We start from the raw sequence: 27,174 nt of genomic DNA, 5'->3' as shown, positions 1-27,174 counted from the left end.
TTTTCCGTCTCTGCTTACACAGAGATAGGGATCTCTGCTTCATCCCAACCTACAGTCTCTACACCTGGTACCTCTCAACATAACTCCTCTTCAGTTTTCTCAACCTGTAAGAGACATTTTTGAGGCTTCTAGGAAGCCTGCCACTAGGCAATGCTATCACCAGAAATGGACTAGATTTTCTACGTGGTGTTTTTCTCATGATAAGGAGCCTCAACATTCCTCCTTATCTTCTGTTTTAGATTATCTTTTGCACTTATCCACCTCTGGCCTCAAGTCTACATCGATCCAAGTCCATCTCAGTGCAATTGCTGCTTTCCATTAGCATATTGAAGGGAAACCCCTCTCTGCTTATCTGGTGGTTTCCAGATTCATGAAAGGACTTTTCAATGTCAAACCGCCTCCAGTGGTTTGGGATCTCAATGTTGTTCTTGCTCAATTGATGAAGCCTCTATTTGAACCAATGTCTATGGTTCATCTTAAGTATCTCACTTGGAAAGTGGTGTTTCTCATTGCCCTCACATCTGCTCGACGAGTCAGTGAGCTGCAAGCTAGCTGACCCACCTTTCACTGTCTTCCATCATGACAAGGTGGTCCTCCGTACTCATCCTAAATTCCTACCTAAAGTGTTTTCAGAATTTCATCTCAACCAATTCATTGTTCTTCCAGTGTTCTTTCCAAAGCCTCGTTCTCACCATGGAGAATCAGCCCTTCATACTCTGGACTGTAAACGTGCTTTGGCCTTCTATTTGGAATGCACCAAACCACACAGATCTGCTCCTCAACTTTTTGTCTCCTTCGATCCAAACAAGTTGAGACGTCCAATCTCTAAGCGTACTATCTCCAACTGGATGGCTGCTCGTATCTCTTTCTGCTATGCCCAGGCTGGATTACAACTACAGTCGAGTCATAGCCCATAATATCAGAGCAATGGCAGCTTCAGTAACTTTCCTCAGATCTACACTTATTGAGGAAATTTGCAAAGCTGCTACTTGGTCCTCGGTTCATATTTTTACCTCTCACTATTGTCTGGATGTTTTCTCCAGACGGGATGGTCATTTTGGCCAGAGAGTATTACAAAATTTATTCTCCTAAGTTGCCAACACTCCCACCATCCCATACTGGTTAGCTTGGAGGTCACCCATATGTGAGAATAGGCTGCCTGCTTGTCCTGGGATAAAGCACAGTTACTTACCATAACAGGTGTTATCCAGGGACAGCAGGCAGCTATTCTCACAACCCACCCACCTCCCCTGGTTGGCTTCTCTGCTAGTTATCTGAACTGAGGAGACGCGCCCTGCGCTGGGCGGGAAAGCACTCGCACATGCGCAGTGCGGCTGACTCGAAACTTCTAGTTTCTACAAGCAAGTCTGCGAGGCTGTCCACATCCAGGCTCTGTCGGTGACGTCACCTATCTGTGAGAATAGCTGCCTGCTGTCCCTGGATAACACCTGTTACGGTAAGTAACTGTGCTTTACAGACCTCTTTAAGAATCTGATGAAAGCTATGGACCCCCTTCCCCAGAAATATTCACATAAACACAACTTTGCAATAAATATAATGTACTTTATTTATCGAGATGTGATTGTTTACTTTAAAGTTTAATAATACAGTGATACCTTGGATTACGAGCATAATCCGTTCCAGGAGCATGCTCGTAATCCAAAATGCTCGTTTATCAAAACAAAGTTCCCCATAGAAAATAGTGTCAACAGCAACGATTCGTTCTAGAACCTGGGGTCTATACCTGTCGGGTGCCGGGTGCTGCAGCGCCATCTCTTCCGTCTGCCTCCTCCGTGGGTCATCTGAAGAAGAACCCCACAGTGCCGCTTCGGGGGGGGGGGGGGGGATGCCAGCCGCCGGATAACCCCACAGTGCCGCTTCGGGGGGGATGCCAGCCGCCGGAGAATCTCACAGTATCTTCAGAGGGATGCCTCCTCCCGCCGGCCAGCCCTCCACGTCGGATGCCCCCACCTGAGCCCACGAAGCAGAGCGCTGCCCTACCCGCACGCCACGCACAACACCGATGATTGACGCTGTGCGCGTCGCATGCAACGCGCAGGCGGGACAGCACCCGGCCGCACAGGCCCAGACAGAGGAGCTCCAACCTGTGGAAGGCACCCGATGTAGAAGGCTGGCCGGAAGACGGAAGAGGAATCCCCTGTAAGTGCTCGTTGATCGGGGCAGTGCTCGGTTTGCGAGTCAAAAGTTTGCTGAGTGTTTTGCTCGTCTTGCAAAACACTCGCAAACCAAGGTACCACTGTACTTTGTCATATACGTATGAGACAATCTTTAAAAAAAAAAACCACTTCTTTTTATGCAAAAAGTAATGGCCACTTAAAGGAATTGAAGGTTGAAATCGGAGAGTTATTGCAAAAACTTGCAAACCTGACAATCAGAACTGGACAGATACCGGACGACTGGAGGATAGCGAACGTCACCCCAATTTTCAAAAAAGGATCGAGAGGGGAACCGGGCAACTATAGACCTGTGAGTCTTACGTCTGTCCCTGGCAAGATGGTTGAAGCACTGATCAAGGATAGCATAGTCCGGCACTTGGACGCATATGACTTAATGAAACCCAGTCAACATGGATTCAGGAAAGGGAAATCATGTTTGACTAATTTACTCCAATTTTTTGAGACCGTGAACGAGCAAATCGATAGTGGGAAGCCGGTGGACATAATATATTTGGACTTCCAGAAAGCGTTTGACAAAGTTCCACACGAAAGACTTCTCAGGAAACTACATAGCCATGGCATAGAGGGGGATATACAAAGATGGATAGGCAAATGGCTGGAAAACCGAAAGCAGAGAGTGGGCATAAATGGGAAGTTCTCCGACTGGGAGAAAGTGACTAGTGGTGTGCCCCAGGGCTCGGTACTTGGGCCGATCCTTTTTAATATTTATATCAATGACCTAGAGGAAGGAACATCCAGTGAGATCATCAAGTTTGCAGACGATACAAAACTATGCCGGGCAATCAGATCGCAGGATGATAGAGAGAAACTCCAGAGCGACTTGTGTCAGTTAGAAACATGGGCGGAGAAATGGCAGATGAAATTCAATGTGGAGAAATGCAAGGTAATGCATTTAGGCAATAAAAATAAGGAATACGAGTATACAATGTCAGGTGCAACTCTGGGGAAGAGTGAACAAGAAAAGGACCTGGGTGTGCTGATAGATAGGACCCTGAAGCCGTCGGCACAATGCGCGGCAGCGGCAAAGAAGGCAAATAGAATGTTGGGCATGATAAAGAAAGGAATCTCGAGTAGATCGGAGAAAGTTATAATGCCGCTATATAGGGCAATGGTCAGACCACACTTGGAATACTGCGTCCAACATTGGTCTCCCTACCTAAAGAAGGATATAAAACTGCTGGAGAGGGTGCAGAGACGAGCAACAAAACTGGTGAAGGGTATGGAGAAACTGGAATACGAGGACAGACTTATAACACTAGGATTGTTCTCCCTTGAGAAAAGGAGACTGCGTGGGGATATGATCGAGACCTTCAAAATACTGAAAGGAATCGACAAAATAGAGCAGAGAAGATTATTTACATTGTCCAATTTGACACGGACTAGAGGACATGTAATGAAGCTAAGGGGGGACAGGTTCAGGACTAATGTCAGGAAGTTCTGCTTCACTCAGAGAGTGGTTGACACCTGGAATGCTCTCCCAGAGGAGATTATTGCGGAATCTACCGTCCTAGGCTTCAAGAGCAAACTAGATGCATATCTCCTTAAGAGAGGCATATAAGGATATGGTGGAATATAAATTACGCCAGGTGTACACCTGGCAGGGCCTCCGCATGTGCGGATCGCCGGACTTGATGGACCGAAGGTCTGATCCGGAGAAGGCAGTTCTTATGTTCTTATGTTCTTATGTTAAACGCAATCAATCCTCTTGTGCAAATTGAAACAGATCCACTACTACTACATTTTCTACTACCATTACTACAACTATATCTGCTCTCGTTATCTGTGAGAAAAATCAAGAGTATAAGACTGTATAGTGAATATAAATGTTAATTTTTATCTGACCCTCATGGACCTCCTAAAACCCATCCACGGACCCCAGGTTAAGAACCCCTGCCCTAGTGTGTGCTCTAATGTACTGCTAAGGGGTTAGTCTGCTAAATGAGGCAATTCTTCAAGGGGAAGGAGGAGAGATATTGGGCCTGGGGGGAGGGGAAGAGAAGGAGAGAGAGACTGGCGACATATGCTTCAGTAAGGGGAGCATTCAAGAGAGAGATATCTCAGTGGGCATGGATGTCACTGGCACACACTGTTCGGTGATGTGGCCAGTATTGTCAGCACTCCTTCAATATTTTTGGACCCAGAGTGGCCCCTAATTTGCAAAGACTACTGTGCTGGGCTACATAACAGAGCAGACTTTGAGGTTATATAGAGTTCAGCATTTTTGAAAACTCGACAGCTAGAAACTGTGGAAGGATGTAATAGCAGATAGATGTGTGCAAAGCTTCCTCTAGGCATCTAATTACTTATCACTGTCAGGTTACTGGGGTAGAGGAAGGTTTGGTCTGACCTAGTATGGAAGTGCTTATGTTAGGAAGAGAAGAACTGTGCACAGGGACTGGGAAAACTCTTCTTGTTGCATTCTGTTCTCTGATGTCCAGCTTCTGCTTAGTGGTTGACTGGGAAGGAGAGAGGCTGTAAAAAGGGAAGATAGGTAGGAAAGAGGCTGAGATGGAGAAGTTAAAGCAAAAGAGAAGAGATACAAGAGATGAAAAAGGATGGGGAGAAGTGAGAGGAAGAACGTGAACATGGAAAAACCAAAAGGTAAAAAAATTAATATAAAAAAATTAAAGCGGACAGAGTGTCCAAAACTGAAGGGAAAAGAAAGAAGGAGAAAAAAATGTAAGAAGCAAGCCATTTTGGAAACCTGTCTGATTAGAGGATAATTTACAAAGGAGCCCTTTTACTAAGCTGCAGTAAGTTTCAAATCGGCACACGCTAACCACGTGCTAAAAAAATGTTTTTCAGTTTTTGTTGGAGGGGGCATACCTGGGAGTGGAGAGTGAGAATTCCAGGTTAGCACAGGATTAGTGTATGAGGCCTTACTACCTACAAAATAGGTATTGGTAAGTACATGTATGCTAATTTTTTTAATGGCCATGTACTAATGACAACATTAGCTCATGGCCATTAATAAAAAAATAGGAAAATTGGTCATTTTGCAGATACCATAAAAATGGCCTTACCATTTGGGAAAAACACACACAAGGGCATGCTAAAGCCACTTTTTACTGCAGCTTCATAGAAGGGCTCCTCAGTAGTTTTCATGAGTAAAAACATGTTAGCCTGTGTTTAGGTCAATGATTAAAAATAAATTTAAAAATTGTCAGTTAAAACTCTGTATTCTCTTACAGCAAAAATCAGCTTTCAGACAAAACAGGTGCAAATGACCTGCATGTACTTTATCCGTAGAAACTATGTAAGCAAAAGTTCACATGGTCATTTTATTTGAAAGTTGGGGCAAAACCCTCAGGTAAAAGTGCACAGTCTTTGTTCCAGTGCAATGGACACACTATAAATTCCCCCATCAAGAATGACCTATGCTGCTACATAAACAGAGAAGTCTGTACGGTAAATGATCAATCCATGCTTGTGAAATGTTTCAGAAGGGTGTCAAATCACATCTTTCAGCTCCTCTTCCTTCACCAGTTGAGTATAGTGCACTCTCCAGTTTTTCCTTTAGCAAGCGAACTGAGATGTCGTGTTTCGATCTGCTCTGTTCGGTTTTTATTATTTTTCTTCTGTTTTGGGAAGCTTTGGTACCAAGAGGACCCCATTTTTGGGGCAGCTCTGCCTGGGAGAAGAAGCAGACTCCACAAGGACAGACTGCAGCTCACAGGGCAACCCCCAGGTGTAACTGTAGAGCCAGCCTGCTTTGTGCTTCTTTGAGGCTCGGGGTCCGTTCCCCTTGGAGCCAACTTATCTTCTGATTTATCAAAGGCTTGAGCACAGGCTGTGGCATCCCTGTGTGAATCCCTTTGGGTTTCAGGGAGCTGGCTATGTTTTAATCTCCCCCTGTCATGCCGCAAAGATCTGTGGGGATGGAGTCTTCATTTGGCATCTATTCAACTAGCAGCCTGAAGATCTCCAGTTGTGAACCATTTCCAAAAGGATTTGAGGCAGAAATTCTTCCCCATTCAGTCAGGCTGCAGCAAAGGGTTTCTGGGACCAGAGATAGGGTCCCCCTTCTTCAAAACCCCTTTCCCTGAGTTCCACATGTTATTATGGATACACTCAGGGAATTGAAGTTGGAGCCCCAGCAGCTATCCATCTCACAATGCACGGTCATGAGTGGCGCCGATGCTCAGACCACCTTCTTTCCCACACATCCGGACATCACTTTGCTGGTCACTGAGCAATGGGAGACTCTGGAAGGCCTCCCTAAAGGTGACAAAAGCTATGTCCAAATTTTACCCTAGGGCTCCGGAATTTCAGCAGCTGTTTAGTCAGTCAAAGTGGATTCCATGGTGGTTCAAGTAACTAAATGTGCCTCCCTCTCTAGTGAGGGATGAGTGATGCTAAAGGATCCAAAAGATTGCAAGGTGGGCATGGTTCTTAAGAGAGAATTTGAAGCGCTGGCTTTGGAGATCAAAGCAGCAGCAGCCTTGTTTGTGGCATGTGCCTGCCACATCAAGCTATGTTGGAGTCCTGCTGGGAAAGAGGACGTCTGCCCCCAGATGGTGCTGGAGGCGGTAGATTATGTGGTAAATGCTGTATATGATATCATTAGAGTCATGAGCAAGTTGTCAACATATGCCGTTTCTGCCCACAGGATACTCTGGATCAGGCAATGGGTGGGTGATTCGTCCTCCAAAGCCACCCTAAGCAGACTGCTCTTCAAAGGGCAGATACTCTTTGGTAAAGAGTTAGATGACCTTATGGCCAGAGTGGCGGATCGCCACCCAAAGTGTCTGCTAGACAAAAGACCTTGTTGATCTGCTGGGGGAGACGGGCAATTTTTGTTCCTCACAATGTTCCCACCCATACTACCCAGGTTCCTCTGCAGAAAGATCAGTGATCCAGATAGATTTGGCAACTCCTGATGCCAGCAATCCTTGGGGTCTCATGTCAACACAACGTCCAAGAAGTCACAATAATGCCAGGTCAGCAGCCACACCCCTACCCATTGGTGGGATGCTTTTGACGTTCTGGAGGGAATGGGAAAAAATTTCCTTAGACCGCTGGGTTCTAGATTTTATTTGTGTGGGTCACAATATAGTTCTATTTTCCTCCTTCAGATGTGTTCATTGACTCTCCAGCCAGATGGCTGGAAAAAGAGGCCAGGGTCCAAGCGACAGTACAAAGGCTATTGGACATTCAACCATAGAACCAGTTCCCGAAGAAGAATTGGGCTGTGGCAGATACTCCATGTACTTCATAGTGCCCAAGAAAGGCATTAAACTAAACCTTAAATTTATAAACTATAACTTGCTCGACACGGTTTACAGTAAAATTAATAAGAAGAAAGAAGAAGGATTTTACAATTTTGAAAATAGCCAAGTTTTCAGATGATTGGAGACCAATCCTGGACCTAAAGTCCATAAATATGGCGCTGAAAGTACCATGCTTCCACATGGAGACTGTTCAGAGGTATACCTTCATTTTCTTAGGAAATATTTTAGATTCCATGTTCTTCAAAGGCATTTCCAGTTTGCAGCTCTACCTTTTGGGTTGGCATCGGCCCCATGCATCTTCACCAGGTGATGATGGTAGTAGTCACAGCGCACCTTATTTCCCCATCCTGCATAGTAACATACATAGTAGTAACTATGTATGTTACTACTATGTATGTTACTATGCAGGATGGGGAAATAAGTACACCCATACTTGGACGATTGGATGACCAGAGCACCATCAAGGCTGGAGGGCAAGCAGTCAGTGCGACAAGTTGTGGATCTGCAGGATCTGACTGGATTATCAACTTGAAGAAGAATCATTTATAGCTAACCCAGTACTTGGAATATTTGGGAGTCTGCTTCTACTTGGTGAAGGACTGCATCTTTTTTCCCAAGCCATGCAAACTGAAACTCAGAAAGCAAATTTCAGAGCTCTTAATGATGCTGAAGCCCACAATATAAACAAAAACCTCCCAAACCCCAAGAGTAGAAAATGGATAGGGGGAAGAGACAAAGGCAAACAAAGAACTCGGCTAGCTTTAATATAAATTATTAAAGCGGGAGAGCCCTCAGTCACACAGCCACCACTGGGAAATCTCAGGGGAAAGGCTGTCACGGGCTTACACCCAGAAGAGTGTTAACTGTGAAACATCCCCAGGCTCTCTCCGCGTGAGTAAATAAATAAAGTGCAACAATCACGTGCAGTGTGTGAAAAAATATATATAATGAATCAAAAAAACACACTCCGGTAACTAAGTTTAAGTTTGTCTCTGTCCCCTAACCAGGGGGCCAAAAGGAAAAAACAAGTGTCCAAATCTAGCCAAGCCAGACACAATCTGGAAGTACTTAGCTTCTCCGTGTGTGAACAGCCAGCAAATGATGACTTCGTCCGACGGGACTCCGTTTCGGGGGTGCACACCCCCTTCTTCAGGAACTTGACTGCGCTGAATCTCTCAATTCCTCCGACACAGCTTGAAGAGCAAGGTAGAAAATGGCACTCAACTGAAGAGGACGCCTCCGATTTAAACTGCAGACACAAATGTAATTGGTTGAATAAGTCAGCTGACAAAAACAGCTGACTTGCCCGATCCACGTCTGTTCAGAGAAATGAATGAATGAAGTAAAATACACTGGAAAAACACTAATAAAAAAAAAAACTGAAAAAAGAAAACTAGAAAAAAGGGGAGGGTAAGTATCTGCCAGAACAAGGACAGCACAAGCTAAACTAAACCCCTGGATCGGGCAAGTCAGCTGTTTTTGTCAGCTGACTTATTCAACCAATTACATTTGTGTCTGCAGTTTAAATCGGAGGCGTCCTCTTCAGTTGAGTGCCATTTTCTACCTTGCTCTTCAAGCTGTGTCGGAGGAATTGAGAGATTCAGCGCAGTCAAGTTCCTGAAGAAGGGGGTGTGCACCCCCGAAACGGAGTCCCGTCGGACGAAGTCATCATTTGCTGGCTGTTCACACACGGAGAAGCTAAGTACTTCCAGATTGTGTCTGGCTTGGCTAGATTTGGACACTTGTTTTTTCCTTTTGGCCCCCTGGTTAGGGGACAGAGACAAACTTAAACTTAGTTACCAGAGTGTGTTTTTTTGATTCATTATATATATTTTTTCATACACTGCACGTGATTGTTGCACTTTATTTATTTACTCACGCGGAGAGAGCCCGGGGATGTTTCACAGTTAACACTCTTCTGGGTGTAAGCCCGTGACAGCCTTTCCCCTGGGATTTCCCAGTGGTGGCTGTGTGACTGAGGGCTCTCCCGCTTTAATAATTTATATTAAAGCTAGCCGAGTTCTTTGTTTGCCTTTGTCTCTTCCCCCTATCCATTTTCTACTCTTGGGGTTTGGGAGGTTTTTGTTTGTTTTGTGATTTTTCTACCTCCCTTACTGTAGGGTTTCATTTTTGTTCTGAAGCCCACAATCTGGCATTACCTCCAGGTGCCGAGCTCGATGGCGGCCACCGTGGAAGTAGTTCACTGGGCAAGATGCATATGCACCCCCTCAAGGATTCCCTGCTCTCCAGGTGGTTTTCACAGCAGCATTCTCTCCAGCTGCAGCTTCCCTGGTAATGGGAAGCGAGGAACAGCTTGAGTTTCAAGGGTGCTCTTTATGAATTTCCTCATGGTTGACCCTAATGACTAATACCAGCCTGCTTGGCTGGGGGGGGCCCATTGCAGTAGTCATTCAGTAGATCGCAAAAGTGAATCGCTTCTACAGCCATGATGAACCGTGAATCAAAGGTTTAAACATGTTGGTTCAGCTCTGACCAGAGGACAAACTCCTCTATGTGTTTCCACCATGGCCCATGGTGGGCCATGTTATCCACAGAATTGTGCATCATCTGGGACTTGTGATCCTGGTAGCATCAGGCTGGCCTCACCGGCCTTGGTATGTGGATCTAGTCATCTCCAACAAGCACATTGGCTCCCAATCTACAATTGAATCTCCTTCAAGATCATATTATTAAAATTCAAAACCCAATTATCTAAAGAGCCCCAATTTATATATAATCTTCTAATTCCTTACACACCAGCACATGCACTGCGTTCAATGGACCAACATCTATTGACGGTCCTATCATTAAAAATTATAGGTACACATCGACAAAATATTTTTTCAGTATTTGCCCCTCAGACCTAGAATGCCCTCCCATTATATCTAAGGGAAGATAAGAACATAGATCATTTTAAAAGTAACTAGAGAATGACACAGGGATAAATTTGTCCCTGTCCCCGCAGGAGCTCAATTTCCCCGACCCGTCCCCGTGGGTTTTGTCGCTGTCCCTGACCCATTTCTGTAAGCTGTGCCTTAACCTAACCGTACAAGCCTCAAACGCTTATGATATTAAAGTGTTTGAGGCTTGTGCAGATGAGGGCGGAGCTTGTAGGGATGAGCAGGGACAGGAAAAGAACTCATGGTGACGGGATGGGAAAATGAGTCCTCGTGGGGACAGGGAAAAATTTGTCCCCGTATCATTCTCTAAAAGTAACTTTAAATGCTTCCTTTTTAAGGATGCCTACAAATGCTAAAATTTCCTTAGCTCCTTTTTAACTGACTTTTTTTTTTCTCTCTTCTCTCTCTTTTTTTCTCCCCTCATTCTTGTTGTATTTACCATATTTATTTCTTTCCTTATAAAGATTATATTTCTCCCTTTATTGACCTATTGTATCGGTTTGTTGTGTCCCTCCATTATTAGTAAATGTCTGTCTTATGTTTAACTGTATCATTATTGGATTGTTATTCACTTAATAAACCCAGATAATTGATTTTCTCAAATTTTATTAAACTTGAAACTTGACAGATATATCAAGCTATGGTTTCGTATGGGGCTTCTCAGGGATCAATTCCCATGGAGAACCCGTAGTGCTTTGATATTACTGCATGGCTCTTAAGTGCATGGCCTTAACCCGCATGGGATATTTGGAGGTAGTCATTTTGACTCTTATTCGAGCAAAGAAGCCATTGATGTTTGTGGTTTACGCCAAGGCCTGGAAGGTTTTCCAGCTCTGGTGCACCAATCAGGTGGAACTTTTCGAGGTGCCAATTCCTGTGATCCTTGCCTATCTACAAACTGGACTAGAAAAATACCTAGTGATGGCATCTCTCAAAGTCCAGGTGGCAGGCCTCTCATGTTTCTGAGCCCGAGGGGAAAGCTATCGCTGGTATCTCATCCATATGTGACCTGGTTTCTGAAGGGTGTGCTCAGGTTGTGACCTCCGGTGTCTCAGTGGTAGAACTGCTGACTCTGCACCCAGAGGTTGTGAGATCAAATCCCACTGCTGTTCTTTGTGACCCTGGGCAAGTCACTTAATCCTGCAGTGCTCACTCCTTTGAATGTCAGCTTTGAAATTCCAGAGCCAAAAAAGGCAGTATACAAGTCCCCATTCCCCTTTCCTTCCTTTTCCATCCTGGAATCTTAATATCATCTTGAAGGGCTTTTCTAGGCCTCCATATGAGCCTCTCCAAGAGGAGTCCCTTTTTGATCTCACAGAAAAGTTCATAGTCTGTTATTGAGGAAGACATGGGGGAAGCCACTGCTTGCCCTGTATCAGTATCATGGAATATTGCTACACTTTCGGTTTTGGCCAGGTACTAGTGACCTGGATTGACCACCGTGAGAATGAACTACTGGGCTTGATGGACCATTGGTCTGACCCAGTAAGGCTATTCTTATGTTCTTATTCCTGGTGGCAGTAGGCTTAATGAGACGGATCTTGGAATTGCAGGCTCTTTCCTGCAGAGAGCCCTTCCTCAGGATATCAGAGGCTGGGTTTCTCTACCTTCCTTTCTACTGAAGGTTGTGCCAGCCTTTCATATCAACCAGGAGGTTTGTTTGTCTGTTTTTCAGCCTACAGGTTAGACTAAGCAAGATAAAATATTGCAGAGGCTGGATGTGCAACAAGTCTTATTCCATTACCTGGAAAGGATCAATGACTCTCGACTTTCTGATCATCTTTTTGTACTAACCAGTCACTCAAGGTGAGGCAGACCAGCATTCAAGACTTCTGTCGCCAGATGGATTCACATGGAAGTTTTGTTGGCATACATTGGCTGTGGCAAGCAGTCATGTATTTCAAAGCTCATTCGACCAGAAGTGTGGCATCTTTATAGATGGATTCTGGCAGTTCCATCCGTAGAGATCTGTAGAGCAGCTACTTTGTCTACTCTCCATATCTTTTCAAGATTCTATAGAGTAGACATGCAGGCCCGGGAGGACCCCACGTTTGAGTCCTTTGTCATCTGTCCCACCCTAGATATCTGACACTGCTTTGGTACATCACGTAACATACAGACTCCTGAGTTTTTGTAACAGAATGAAAGATTAAATTCTTACCTGGATCAGTATAATCCAGGATAATCTTCTTTCAGTTAATATACAGTCTGTATGGCTCGCCCTGTGAGTTTTGCAATTTGTTTGCTTTCTGCCTCGGACAACTCTATAGTCAGGGAATTAAAGTACTTCTTTCAGTTGGATGAACATGTATGAATAAATTACCTATAAACTAATGAGCTTGTTGAGCTTTGGGGCTCCTTATGTGCTAGTGCTAATTGCAAACAGCACTTCTTGGGTCATTGATACAAGGTAGTTCTCTGTGCTCCTCCTTTTCTTTTCTTCTGTTAATAGTGGAGATGAATTGCTTTGGTACAAACTGAAGAGGGCACTATAGGAGGAGGAGCTGAAAGATATGATTGACACCCTTCTGTAGCAGTTCACGAGCATGGATTCATCACCTAATGTGCAGACTCCCGTGGTTATTAACAGAAAGAACATTATCCAGGTAAGAACATAATCTTTCAGTGTGTAGAAATAACCATTATGCTATAACATCTGTTGTAAAGTCATCTAGATCACAGTTCTTCAACCGCCGGTCCGCGGACCGGTGCCGGTCCGCAGAAAATTCCTGCCGGTCCGCGCAGGGCCGGCGAGATGGACGCTGTTAAATTTCCTGCCCTGGTGGTGTTCGGGGAAATCTGTTCCGCCCAGCCTCGGGCGATCAAGACAGGCTGCTGACGTCGGGCATTCCCTCTGAGTCTCGCCTATGCGGAAACAGGAAGTTGAAAAAAATAGGCGGGACTCAGAGAGGGAAGGTCCCGACGTCGGAAGCCTGTCTTGATCGCTGCCCCTGCCGAGTCGCCGAAGAGGGCCGCGGGGAAGCGGCAAGTAGAAGGGAGATGCGCGGTGGTCAGCGTGCGCGGTGGGGGCAGCGTGTAGATTGGGGCCATCAGCAGCGTCTGTGCTGAGAGTCTGCCCACGTGCAGGATGCGGCGGATAGGGGCCTCCGGCTCGTCTTGGGCGGCAGGGCCTGCGGTGCAAAGTTTTTGCCGGCTTGGGGAGGGGGTTGCGAATGTGCAGGGAGCCTTCAACAGTGGCTGTCTCCTCTCCTAGCAGCTCTATACTTACCAGGGCAGTGATTCACTTTGGCAACTTTACCTTCCTCAGAGGCAGCAAAGACTTAAGGCTGCCTAAGGAAATCACTGCTGCAGGCAAGTACTGAGAGCTGCTGGATGGAGAGGAAGCCACTGTTGGAAGCTGGGAAGCTGCTGGATAAAGGGAGAGCTGCCACTGCACCTGGAGGTAGAAAGAGAGATGCTGCTGGGAGGGGAAGAGGGAAAGGGATGGTTAGAGAGTTACTGTTGGATAGGGGGGAGGAGGGAAGGGAGAAGGAAAAAAGGAAGGAAACAGCTGGCAGGGAGATTAGAGGAGGGAAAGGGGAGAGACAGGAATGAGAAAGTAGAGAGAGATTGATGCTGGAAAGGGGATCAGCAGAGAAATGAGAGAGGGATAAATATGCTAGATCTGGTGTAGGAGAGATAAAAATGAAGAAAGCAGTGAAGCTGGAATGAATGATGTAAAAAGTAGAGAGGAGGCACAGGCTGGATGGAAAGGAGAGAGGGGCATAGAAAGAAGTCAGATACATATGGAAGGAGGAGAGGCCAGACAGTGGATGGAACGGGCAGACGCTGGAAGGAAGAGTGGAAAGAAGATGAAAGCAGAGACCACAAAAGGTAGAAAAAAATCATTTTATTTCTATTTTGTCATTACAATATATCAGATTTGAAATATATATCCTGCTACTGCTAGAGACATAACTGGGGACTGCAAAGCCTAACACTATTTCTATCATGTGTGACTGCAGTATTCTGTTAGCATGATATTTCTGTGTAGCATTCTGTAATAATTTGGCTTGTTCAGTTTTCTTGATAGTAGAGGGGATATATGTGAAGGGGAGGGGAGACAGGGGTTTTGTTGGTCCTTGCTCTGAATATTTATATTTATAAAATGACAATTGTACAGAATATTGTTTCTTTTTATACTTTAATAAAATACGTTCAATATAAAATCATAACTGAGGCTTGTGCAGATGGGATCAGATGGTTTGTGGGGACCGAGCTTGCGGAGACGGGCGAAAATGTGTTTTTTTATTTCGGTCTTAGTAGTTTGCCGGTCCACAAAATAATTCTTTTATTTCTGCCAGTCCACGGGTGTAAAAAGGTTGAAGAACACTGATCTAGATAACATAGATTAGAACCCAGCTGGGTTAGTGCCCTATGCGTTCAGATTATGCCTTGGTTTCACTTTCATCTGAGATAATTATGCATGCTGTATAAAATGGTTTACAGATTTATTTCTTATTGTGAAAGGCAAATCTATGCTCTCTCAGTCCCGAATGTAATTTTATTGTTTTGTTCCCTAGCAGTTATTTGTTCTTATTGGAGTTTAAGCTTAACTAGAAGTAGATTTTAGTCATATTACGATGCCATGACCCCTTTTGCTGTCAAATACTTGCTATTTTTGTGATTTTTAGCTCTGGCTCTTCTCTTTCTACTTTTTATTTAGTCTGTTGATTGTATTGACAGTTCACAGCAAGGTTTTTAGACCAAGGCATTCTCTGCAACCTGATATACGTTCATCCTAAATCTGGCCGCCAGAGGTTGCTGTTGTGGTAATGGCAGAGGTTCAGTCCCTCTGGGCTATGAATACTTCACAGAATTTCCAGTCCCAGCTAGCCCCAAGGAGCAGAGACTAGGGTTGGCATGAGATCCAGATTCACATGACTACCGTATTTTCGCGGATATAACGCGCACCATTGTAAAACGCGCACAGGGGTATAGCGCGCAGAAATCACGATGATATGTACAAAAACTTTTCTATACCGCGCTCAGGCATATAACGCGCATGCTGCCCGACTCTCCTCTTGCCACCCCGACTCTCCTTTCGCTCTCCCCGACTCTCCTCTGGCCACCCCGACTCTCCTTTCGCCCTCCCCGACTCTCCTCTGGTTGCCCCGACTCACCGTTCACCCGCCCTGACTTTCGGTGCACTGCCCCGCCTCTCCGTGCCTGTCCCCCTTGAAGTCCTGTCCCCCTTGAAGTCCTGTCCCCCTTGAAGGTCTGCCTGTCCCCCTTGAAGATCTGCCTGTCCCCCCTTGAAGTCCTGTCCCCATCCTGAAAGCCTGATGCCCCCCCTCGACGTCCGATTCTTCTCCCCCCTCGGCAGGACCACTCGCACCCCCACCCCGAAGGACCGCCGACTCCCCGACAATATTGGGCCAGGAGGGAGCCCAAATCCTCCTGGCCACGGCGACCCCCTAACCCCACCCCGCACTACATTACGGGCAGGAGGGATCCCAGGCCCTCCTGCCCTCGACGCAAACCCCCTCCCCCCAACGACCGCCCCCCCCCCAAGAACCTCCGCCCGTCCCCCAGCCGACCCGCGACCCCCCTGGCCGACCCCCACGACACCCCCACCCGCCTTCCCCGTACTTTGTGTAGTTGGGCCAGAAGGGAGCCCAAACCCTCCTGGCCACGGCGACCCCCTAACCCCACCCCGCACTACATTACGGGCAGGAGGGATCCCAGGCCCTCCTGCCCTCGACGCAAACCCCCCTCCCTCCAACGACCGCCCCCCCCCAAGAACCTCCGACCGACCCGCGACCCCCCTGGCCGACCCCCCCACCCCCCTTCCCCGTACCTTTGGAAGTTGGCCGGACAGACGGGAGCCAAACCCGCCTGTCCGGCAGGCAGCCAACGAAGGAATGAGGACGGATTGGCCCATCCGTCCTAAAGCTCCGCCTACTGGTGGGGCCTAAGGCGCGTGGGCCAATCAGAATAGGCCCTGGAGCCTTAGGTCCCACCTGGGGGCGCGGCCTGAGACACATGGTCGGGTTTGGCCCATGTGCCTCAGGCCGCGCCCCCAGGTGGGACCTAAGGCTCCAGGGCCTATTCTGATTGGCCCACGCGCCTTAGGCCCCACCAGTAGGCGGAGCTTTAGGACGGATGGGCCAATCCGGCCTCATTCCTTCGTTGGCTGCCTGCCGGACAGGCGGGTTTGGCTCCCGTCTGTCCGGCCAACTTCCAAAGGTACGGGGAAGGGGGGTGGGGGGGTCGGCCAGGGGGGTCGCGGGTCGGTCGGAGGTTCTTGGGGGGGGGGCGGTCGTTGGAGGGAGGGGGGTTTGCGTCGAGGGCAGGAGGGCCTGGGATCCCTCCTGCCCGTAATGTAGTGCGGGGTGGGGTTAGGGGGTCGCCGTGGCCAGGAGGGTTTGGGCTCCCTTCTGGCCCAACTACACAAAGTACGGGGAAGGCGGGTGGGGGTGTCGTGGGGGTCGGCCAGGGGGGTCGCGGGTCGGCTGGGGGACGGGCGGAGGTTCTTGGGGGGGGGGCGGTCGTTGGGGGGAGGGGGTTTGCGTCGAGGGCAGGAGGGCCTGGGATCCCTCCTGCCCGTAATGTAGTGCGGGGTGGGGTTAGGGGGTCGCCGTGGCCAGGAGGGTTTGGGCTCCCTCCTGGCCCGATATTGTTGGGGAGTCGGCGGTCCTTCGGGGTGAGGGTGCGAGTGGTCCTGCCGGGGGGGGGATGTATCGGACGTCGGGGAGTCGGCCGGGCAAGAGGGCTTGGGCTCCCTCTTGCTCCGATCGTGGATGCGGGTGCGGGTGGGAGCGCGTGCGAGCGGGTCGTTCGGGGTGGGGGTGCGAGCGGTCCTGCTGGGGGGGTGAATCGGGCGTCGGGCGGGGTGGGAACTATGTTTAAAAACTTTTGTATACCGCGCTCAGGCATATAACGCGCGAGGGGTATGCGCGGTACGTAAAATCACGTATAACGCGCGCGTTATATCCGCGAAAATACGGTACTTTTGGCTCGATTCCAAGAGGTTTTCAGATTTGAAAAATTTCAGTGAGGTGTTAAGATTGCTGATGCTACTTGGCAGAAAATTATGTGGTCTCTGACAAATCCTAATGTTCAAAGAATTTATTGTAGGACAATAAAACTGGCTTTGGATTGAATAGATTTCTGCTCTGATTCTAGCAAATGTGTTTTTATAGTAAATCTGGTTGGCAGACTTTATATTACCCTAATTATGGTGGCTTGTTTTAGTAGACTGTACGTAATGTCTTTGGAAATGTTTACTGCAATCACTCCATGAGATGGCAGTGGCTTTTGTACATATTTTCAAAAGCTTTGAAAGACCTAAAATTCTTTGTTTTGAAATTCCTGAGATACATACCAGTTTCAAAGTTTCTTTATTTCAATCATTTCACTTAGAATTGTGTGCCAGGGATTATATAATAACTTTGATACTCAGGCAAGTTCAGGTTTAAAATGGATGAGAGTAGAAGCAGACCCTGATGGAGTACTAGTCTCACTGTGAATCAGTCCATCCCTGTATAAGGTCTCTTTACCCTCTGCTACTCTGAAAACATTGTGTTATCGATATGGACACCCTTCCCAAACGCCCACACACTATTCCTGGGCCTAGAAGCAGTCATGTAGCTAGAGTGGTGAAAAAGGGTGCATGCTTTTTTCAACCAGTTATCTGCAGCTTCGCTCTAGACACTAGTTTCTACCGTTACTCACATCTTACTAGCACTTGATCCAGAGCGGCCATACACACTGTGCCACTGTCAAGACAGACTCTTGATAAAGGCACAGATGCCAAAACACTGCCAGTGTCGAGTTATTGTGACATATCTACAAATAAAGTGACTCTTTGAACTATAGACCCTTGGCTGATACTTGACATCTTATCCTCACGATTCCTTCGTTGTGTGTGAATTGGGATAAGCAGCACAAGTAGAAAACATTTGTACAGTAAGTAGCTCCTGATGAAGTAGTTGTGAAATGGAGCTCCATTGAGCATTGCTATTTGCTTGAGTCTCTGCTGAAATTTAATATAAGTTTATACTGATTCTTGCTTTAATGGATTATGAAAGAAGATTATGATTATGTATGAAAAAGTAAATAGCAAATAAGTCAAGGTACATTTTTTTTGAGGAGGTTTTCCGATTGGTGATGGGTGCTAAAATTCTACATAGATAACCCATGTGGGCACCCACTGAAATCTTTTCCTCCTTAAATTTGAATGTTCATATTAACTTTCATTTTGGATTCTATTGTGGGATTTTACATATATTGAATTAGAATCTAGAAATACAACAAAGGAAACAAAAAATCAGAGGTTGTATATATGTATATATACAGTGTATGTATAAATATATATATATATATATATATATATATAATATTTATCAGGGAATAACGACCTATTGACTGTGGACTTTTATGTTACTGTGGTTTTGCAGTCTTTATATTTTTATATATTATGTATAAAAATATATATATATATATATAATATTTGTCAGGGAATAACAACGACCTATTGACTGTGGACTTTTATGTTACTGTGGTTTTGCAGTCTTTATATTTTTATATATTATGTGGGTTCTGTAGAGGTGGAAATTGTTGAAAACTGTTGAAAGTCTAGATTAGATATGTGCTTAGTATGTGTTCGATAATTTATTGTTAAAGCTTATAACAATTATTGCTTCAATATTTCTTGTGTAGCATAAGTTTGTTTTTGAAGTATTTCAAATATTTTCCCCAATTTTATTATTGTTGTATATTCAGGGAATAACTTTTGCCATTTCTACCTTTTTGACATGCTAATACATTGTAATTAGACCTGTGACCGCATCAAGTTGTCTGCCAGTGGAACAAAGCATCGCGTCTTCATAATTGAAACCATGGGAGGATACTGTGGTTACCTGGCCAACATGGGGGCTCTTGCTGCTGGTGCGGATGCAGCCTACATATTTGAAGAGCCGTTTGATATCCGAGACCTCCAGGTAGGAAGTCTTCTTGCTGTAGGTTGATGATATGGAAAGTGGCGCGGCATGAGAAGATGGAGCAATTGGGGCATGGGAAGTTGACAGAAAAGTAGCTTTAAACATTGAAAAATGGTCTTCTGTAGAACATTAAAATCAGGAAAATTAGGGAGTAAAGTTTTAAATAAAAAAAAATTAAAAGGTATATACTGTATACTTGTAAAGTCCTTGAAGCATGTTGCAGAGGTGCGTGTGATATCTAATTCCACGTACTGTTCTTGATCTTTTTCTAGGCTAATGTGGAACATTTAACTGAAAAGATGAAAACCAGTATCCAGCGAGGCCTTGTACTGAGGTGAGGCATAGCATAACAGTCATTTCTTAATTCATGGTTAGGTGACTAGGGCAGGAAGCAAAAGGTAGGAGTGAAGGGCCACTACTCAGACTGGAGAAGGGTCACAAGTGGGGTTCCGCAGGGGTCGGTACTCGGACCGCTGCTGTTCAATGTATTTATTAATGACCTAGAAACAGGGACGAAGTGCGAAGTTATTAAATTCGCAGATGACACAAAACTTTTTAGTGGGGTTAGGACTAAAGAGGACTGTGAAGATTTACAAAGGGACTTGAACAAACTGGGAGAGTGGGCAAATAAATGGCAGATGAACTTTAATGTAGAGAAATGTAAAGTCTTGCATTTAGGAAACAGAAACCCGATGTACAGCTATACGATGGGAGGGCTGGTAATGGGTGAAAGTAGCCTAGATAAGGGCTTAGGGGTACTGGTTGACAAAACAATGAAGCCGTCGGCACAAAGCGCAGCGGCCTCTAAGAAGGCAAACAGATTGCTAGGCATTATCAAGAAGGGTATTACAACCAGAACGAAGGAAATTATCCTGCCGTTGTACCAGGCGATGGTGTGCCCGCATCTTGAGTACTGCATCCAATATTGGTCACCGTACCTTAAAAAGGATAAGGCGATACTCGAGAGGGTACCGAAAAGAGCAATGAGATTGATAAAAGGTATGGAAAACCTTTCATATGCTGAAAGATTAGAGAAACTTGGGGCTCTTTTCCTGGAGAAGTGGAGGCTTAAAGGGGGCATGATAGAGACTTAAAAGATCATGAAGGGCATAGAGAAAGTGGAGAGGGACAAATTCACAGGTTTGTAGCGTAGATACAGGTTTGGATGGGTTAAGGAAGTAGCAGCCCTGTAAATGCTGAATTCATCTCCCCCCTCCCTGTCAATATGAGTTCCTTAAATTCCACCCTCCAAGTAAGCAGACCAGATACACTTGTTTAGCAAATGTTTTAAAACTATTAATTTATAAAAGCTGACATTAATGACTTCTAAAGCAAACAGATAGTTGATAACCTATTCATTTCTGTGAGAATGGCAAAATATATTGGAGGTTTGGAAGTTTTATGCTTCATTTTTAACTAATAAAAGACCTCTAGTGCAAAATATATACATTTAATAGGTATTTAATTAAAGCTGGAAAAATACCTTTGCTGGTATTAGTGTTAGTGCCTTTTCTGAGCGCATGACTCTTCAGCTGCATAGCTGATGGGCCTCCTTTTCTCCCACTGCCGCTAATATACAATTGTTTCCAAGAGCAGCCATCATAACTAGTGGCAAAAGAAAAGTGATAGGAAGAGGGGTGGGGTGATAGGTGCAGTTGACTAGGGAAATGTGGGCATTGTTTTATTATTCCACAACATTTGTGTTGCTGAAATGTGTACAGTACATACTTGATTTGGCATGAAAAGGATTTGGGGATTTAGCTCACCTTTTCTCAACTGTAGTTCAAGGTGAGTTACATTCAGGCACTGGAAGTGTTTTCATGTTTATAGTTCAGGTATTGGGGGAGGGGGTGTTACATGACTTGCCCAAGACATAGGAGCCAACTTTTCAAAATAATTGTGGTTGCTAAACTCAAACCAAATTGCCCCTCTTTGGACATACACAAATGTAGAAATCTTAAATTAGTTGAGGTTCCTCTACCTCCTTTCAGTCCAGCTAAAGTTTCTTTCTGCAAGCACTGGTAAATGCAACCTACATCAGGCTGATATCCTGAGATAAATGTTTTGCTCATGTTAAATGCATTATAGTATATAATAAAAGCTCAATATTTCCAGAAATAACCAGTTAGCACTTGTGGTGGGTACTGAAATTTTGCAGAAATAAAGTCAGGATGCAGCCAGGAGATATAATTGAATAGCTCTAAGACATATGGAATGACTTTTTAGAAAGGAAGTCCAAGTCGGTATATCACAAATGGATGTCCATCTCACCCATTTTTTTAGAAATGGATACATCTTACTCTAAAATATATTTGTGATCGATCTCTATGTACTGGGAATAAACAATACAAACATCCATTTTATAAACTAAAATGTCCAAATTATGAATGGGGAAAACAAGAACATGAACATCTGTGTAGCAGCATAGGAACATCCATCTTATAAAATGGCTACACAGACACCCATGCAGAGTAAAGTAGTAGCCTAATGGTTAGAGCAATGAATTGAGCCAGGAGATCGAGCTTCAGTTTCCTCTTCTATCTATCTTATCTTATCTTATCTATCGAGCTCATAATCAAAATTTAAACATGTCTAAAAACCTGCCCAAGTTGGTACTTGGATGACCTAAAAGATAGGCCATCCAAGTACCGATAATCAAACTGACTTTCTGGATGTATCCAGGGACCTTTTAGGCCTCTCTGAATGCCGCAGTACACCCAGAGTTAAAAGGGGCGTATCTGGAGGAGTGATTAGGGCGGGATGTGGGCCGACCTAGACTTAGTCGTCCTGCAGGGATAACCGAATTGTCACGAGACTTCCTGGATGAAACTTATACGTTGTGAGTTAGATGATGTAAAAGCTGGTATAAGTGCAAGAAGGTATTCAAAGTGACCAGATAACCACTGCAGAGACAAGGTAAAGACCCCCACACATTCCCCCAATGATCACTGACCCCCTCCCCCCCCCCCCCCCCCCAGAAATCAGAATTAAAACGTACATATTGTGGTCACCACTTTAGCCTAACACAGGCAAGGCCAAGATACAGGTGACTACAAACACAGTACTTTTTGCGTGTGACCCGGACCGGAGTCACCCTGCAGGCTGGATTGGAGTTCAAATACAAAACAACAACAAAAAAAACTTAACCAAATGGTTGAAAATATCTTTCAGCTTTACTCTGGATCGATATACAGGTAAGTCGTTCATCAGCAGTGATATCAATGGCAATGGCCAAACTAACAGTCCCAAAACATGTCCAAAACAAGGAAAAATAAAGTTCAACACAAACTCAGGCTGAAAACTCAGCTTCTCTTTGTCAGTCCAAAACTTTCAAGTCATTTGGGTAGCAGCACAACACACAGTCCAGTGCACTGCTTTGCAAAACAACAGTGCTTTAAACAAAGAAAAAACAAGCCTCTGGCAGGTTTGAGACAAATGCCAGGAAGAAGGAGATAGCTCTAGGTTTTGCAATTTAAAGCAAAAAAACAGCTTTACAAAATTCTCACCCAGCTGGAAGCAAAACCTCTCCCCGCCTCTCCAAGCTTTTCACAGTAATTCTCAACTCGTGTGTTATATGGCAAAAAAAAAACAAAACACTACCCAAACATTTCACTGTAAATTCCACTCACAGTTTGTGGCAACAAGCTAAGTCCACCTGCATTCTTTCAGGGTAATCAACTTCCACAGCAGCACAGGTTTCTTCAAAATCCATAGGCTCTTCCCTGAGCCTGGACAAGTCCTCTGCTGGCTCAACTTCACTCCATTCCATAGGGACAGGACCATTGACCCTGTTTGGCTTGGGAAGCACCCTAGGGAGGCAAGGCACAAACTTCCTCCCTAACCTGTTGCCCTGTTTGAAAGCCACTGTTGGCTTTTCTACTCTTGGGGAGTGTCCTGACCTAGCAGTGTCAGCTGACGACCAGGGACCTCTAGAGCTCCCCTGGTGGTGATTCCTATTATCTTCCTCACCTTCATCTTCCCAGATCCTGGACTTTCTCTGCTGGGTTTCTAGTTTAACCCTGGGGTTTTTTATTTCAGCTAAAGCTTGGGTCGGGCTTACATCTGCTTGGTCACAATATCTGTCTCCAGAACATCAGCAACTGCTTTAGGAAAACCTAGTAGAGCTGCATACAGGTGTCTTAAGTAGCCTGAGGGGTGGGCCAGTGAACTATAGAGAGGAGGACCCAGGCCCATAAACCACTCTAACCACTACATTCATGATGGAAAATGTGAGCCCACCATAACCCTTCAAACCCTACTGTACTGCCATATAGGAGACACCTACAGCCATAAGGGCTATTGGGTTTGTAGACAGGTGGGTATAGTGGATTTGGGGGGGGGCTCACCATGACCTGCAAGGGAGTTCTGGTGATATGTTTATGTGGCATCCTTTTTGTGAAGTTCACAACAGTAAGGTGTCAGTCTCCACCTGCTAGTCATGATGAGCTATTACCTATCAGTGAAAGTTGTACCGATCTTGAGAGTCTAAAAGAAAGAAAATTAGCAGATAAGAACCTAATTTCTCCTTTTCAAACACCCAAAATAAGAATAGAGCTTCCAAAATAACCAGAAATTTTATTTATACGGTGACCAAATTCTCTTTTGTTCAGGAATGAAAACTGCAATGAAAACTATACAACCGATTTTATCTATCAGCTCTATTCTGAGGAAGGGAAAGGAGTATTTGACTGCAGAAAGAATGTACTGGGTCACATGCAGCAGGTAAATGCAGTGCTGATCTCTTGCACTGATGCTTCATCTTATGTAAAAAGTTGCCAAATGAAGTTTCGATTACTGTTGTTGGACAGCTACAAGTCCTAGCTAGCTAGTGCTGATAATCACTCTTCATGTCTTTCTAAGCGAGCAATGCGCTGTCATGCAGCCTTTTGCAATTTTATGTTCTCTGAGATAATGCCATTGAGCACATACAGGAGGCTGTTCCAGCTTGGAACTACAGTAGAAGCTTTTCAGCTGCCTCATTTTACATGTGCATTATTTCCCTGTAGACTCAGTTGGTCTTGCATGTTTGGAGCATACATCAAGACTTATTTTTTCATCTATTTTGCTTTTTTATAAAAAATGTTTCTACCTAAATTCTGTTGTCCTGTTATGCCAATTTGTCCTTTACTTTCATGTACAGCTCTATGCAGGCCTCAATCAAGGGATCTTGGGTATTTGGCCGGGTATATATTCAAAATAGTTATTTCATTGAGCTGTAATTATTTTTTTGCATGGCATGTCTTGGAGAAAAGCCCCCATCAACTTTAAAAAGTGCATCCAATGTAGGAGGATTGTATCTATGAAATATGCTCATAAATGGTGCCTGTTGTACCTGGGGTCTGACTATTTCGCCTTTTCTTTTAAATTGTGTTCTAGATGCCTAAGAGAGGGTTTTGTGTTGTGAAAAGCAGAGCAAACTTGGTTTTGGTGACAGTAAATTTACTTCACCAATGTTGGCATCAGAAGAATTGGTTTTGGGGTCCTGGAGGTGCATTATCTCCTGCTGAATATCAGGCCTGTAATGTTTAGTGCCATGATGGAAATAGTTTTTCTTTCTTTGTAGTGCTAATCCAGATATATTTGTGGGATGCACAGTCCCAAAGTGAACATGCTTTAAAATTGTTTTTGACACCTACATTCATTGGGTTAAAACGCTTGACTTCAAAAACTGTATTAATTCTTACAGGGAGGTGCACCATCCCCTTTCGACAGAAACTTTGGAACCAAAATTTCTGCAAAAGCCATACAGTGGATCTCTAGAAAACTAAAGGAAAACTACAAAAAAGGTAAGTAAAATGTCAGGCTTTTAGTGCAGCTTATTGGTTAAGGACAACAGCCATAGCAGGTGTAAAGCTACAGTGTAAAAATGTTTTCTTAAAACTTGCATCACAAAGTTTTAACAAGGTATTGCTTGTAAGAAAAAGGCACTCTTGTTCCACATTGGTTTCCTTGTTATAATAAAACCAATCTCATCCATACGTATAAAGTCATAAAAACCAATGGTGCATACTTGTTACCTGGATTGGCCACTGTTGGAAACAGGATACTGAGCTAGATGGACCATTGATCTGACCATGTGTGGCTATTTTTTTCTTATATTTAAGGTTTTTAGCTGTTTTAATTCAAAGTAATATGTCTCAAGCAGTAAACTAGCCATACAAGTATTTGGAAAGCAATGGAAGTGGCCTTAGAGATCTGGCCAATCGTAGTCTTAGGCCACTCCCAGTGCATCCCAGAATGTACTGGGAAAGAGGCCTAAGACTCCGGTTGGCCCAGGTGCCTATAGCCCCTCTTATGGGAGGGGCCTTAGGCACCTGGCCCAATCAGGGCCATAGGCCCCTCCCCGGTGCATCCCAGGCTGATTTGAGGTTGGATATGGGGGTTCCTTGCTACAGCTGTTCTCTGCCGATCACGGCAGGGGAATTTCCCCCTCCAATATCAGCTGATCAGCAGGAACTGCCTAAAGCCGCAAATCTGTAACCGGCGCCCATAACTTGGGTGCCAGTTACAGAATCACAGCTTGGGGAAATCCCTGCCATTCAGCTGATGGGGGAATCCTCCTGCCGTGATCGGCTGCTGCAGTTTAGCGGCAAATATAAGTGGCTGAAATGTAGCCCTGGGTTTTACAGTCCTACATTTCAGCTGCCTATCTTGGAGCGATTCTGTAACTGGCGCTTTGAACTGATTGACGGGCGATAGGAATTCTGTGAGCATCAGGGTATTTAGTGCTCCAGACCCAAAGTAGAAACTTTCTACCAAGGTTTAAACCTCTACTGTGCCTTTGTAAAAAAGGGGGGAAATTTTGAAATAAATTACAAGGTGGCTCATATAGCCAGGGGTCAAATCAGGGGGTCATCAAATCTAGTCCTTGAGATCCACAACTCAGCTTAGTCTTCAGGATTTTCACAATGAATATGTATGAGAGCTATGTGTATTCACTGCATCATTCACCTCCTTGTGTTATCCTTACCTTGCAGGGTATCTACCCTATTTCTGATTTTGATATCATAGAGGCAACTTTACCTAAGCTCTTCCACAATATCACTTACAAAAATGATAAAGAACTAGATTAAGGATTGATTTCTGCTGTATACCATTAGTTAATGTCCTTAATTTGAGTATATTCCGTTCTCGCTATTTGCATTTCCCATAAGTGCAATTTTGCATATCCGCGGTTGTGTGCATTGCGAGCACTATTCATGCCGCTATATTTGTGTATTTGCGAACCTACATACTTAAAAATTGGCAGTTTTTGCATTTGCTTCTGAAAATGGTCACCAAGCATCAAGGGAGTGAGTCGCAAGCTCAAAAAAGGAAAAAAAACACGTGATGTGCTTTAGTGATAAAATATCTGTTAGTCAGGCTTCGTTCTGGCAAGTCTGCTTCTACTGTTAGCAGCAACTTTCAGGTGAATGAATTATCAATCCAATCCATCTGGCAAAAACAGGAAGATATTTCTCGTTCTGTTCACAAAGCTTCACTAAAAGTTCCAAAACCACATGAGTCAATGGAAAAGATGAAGAAGTTGCTAAATTTGTGGATAATGCAAATGGTGGATGAAAAAAATAAAAAAAAGCACAGGGCACAGCATTGCTGTGAGGATGAAAGCCAGAGAGATATACAAACACATCACCCAGGATCAGGAAAACACAAAAACCTTTTCTGTAAGTTCAGGTTGGCTAGCGTGTTTTAAAAAGTGCTCAAAAAAATGTAAGCCTTTCTTGGAAGGCAGGTTCAGCTGACAACAAAGCTTCTGAATAATTTTTTAAAAGGGGTATATGCCAGAGCAGGTCTTCAGTGTTGATGAGACTGGCTTTTTTTTGACAAGCAGACTGGGAAAAGGAGATATATAATGAAAATGGCAGCTTAAGCTCCAAGATTCAAGGCATTTAAAAACCGT

General features: G+C 44.8%; 1 protein-coding gene across 4 annotated transcripts in view; it reads left to right on the top strand.

Annotated features, from left to right (window-relative positions):
• PFKP (phosphofructokinase, platelet) overlaps window positions 1-27,174 on the top strand; it is a 258,884-nt gene that overhangs the window by 214,606 nt on the left and 17,104 nt on the right. For all 4 annotated transcript variants that reach the window (XM_033931533.1, XM_033931534.1, XM_033931531.1 and 1 more), the window contains exons 17-20: window positions 19,110-19,274; window positions 19,547-19,608; window positions 23,885-23,996; window positions 24,961-25,060. In XM_033931533.1, coding sequence (XP_033787424.1) covers window positions 19,110-19,274; window positions 19,547-19,608; window positions 23,885-23,996; window positions 24,961-25,060 — 439 coding nt within the window. The remainder of the gene's footprint in view (window positions 1-19,109; window positions 19,275-19,546; window positions 19,609-23,884; window positions 23,997-24,960; window positions 25,061-27,174) is intronic.

Source organism: Geotrypetes seraphini, chromosome 2, assembly GCF_902459505.1.
Source record: "Geotrypetes seraphini chromosome 2, aGeoSer1.1, whole genome shotgun sequence".
NCBI lineage: Eukaryota > Metazoa > Chordata > Amphibia > Gymnophiona > Dermophiidae > Geotrypetes > Geotrypetes seraphini.
The sequence above is the reverse complement of the archived record's forward strand: the minus strand, read 5'-3'. Positions and strand labels throughout refer to the sequence as shown.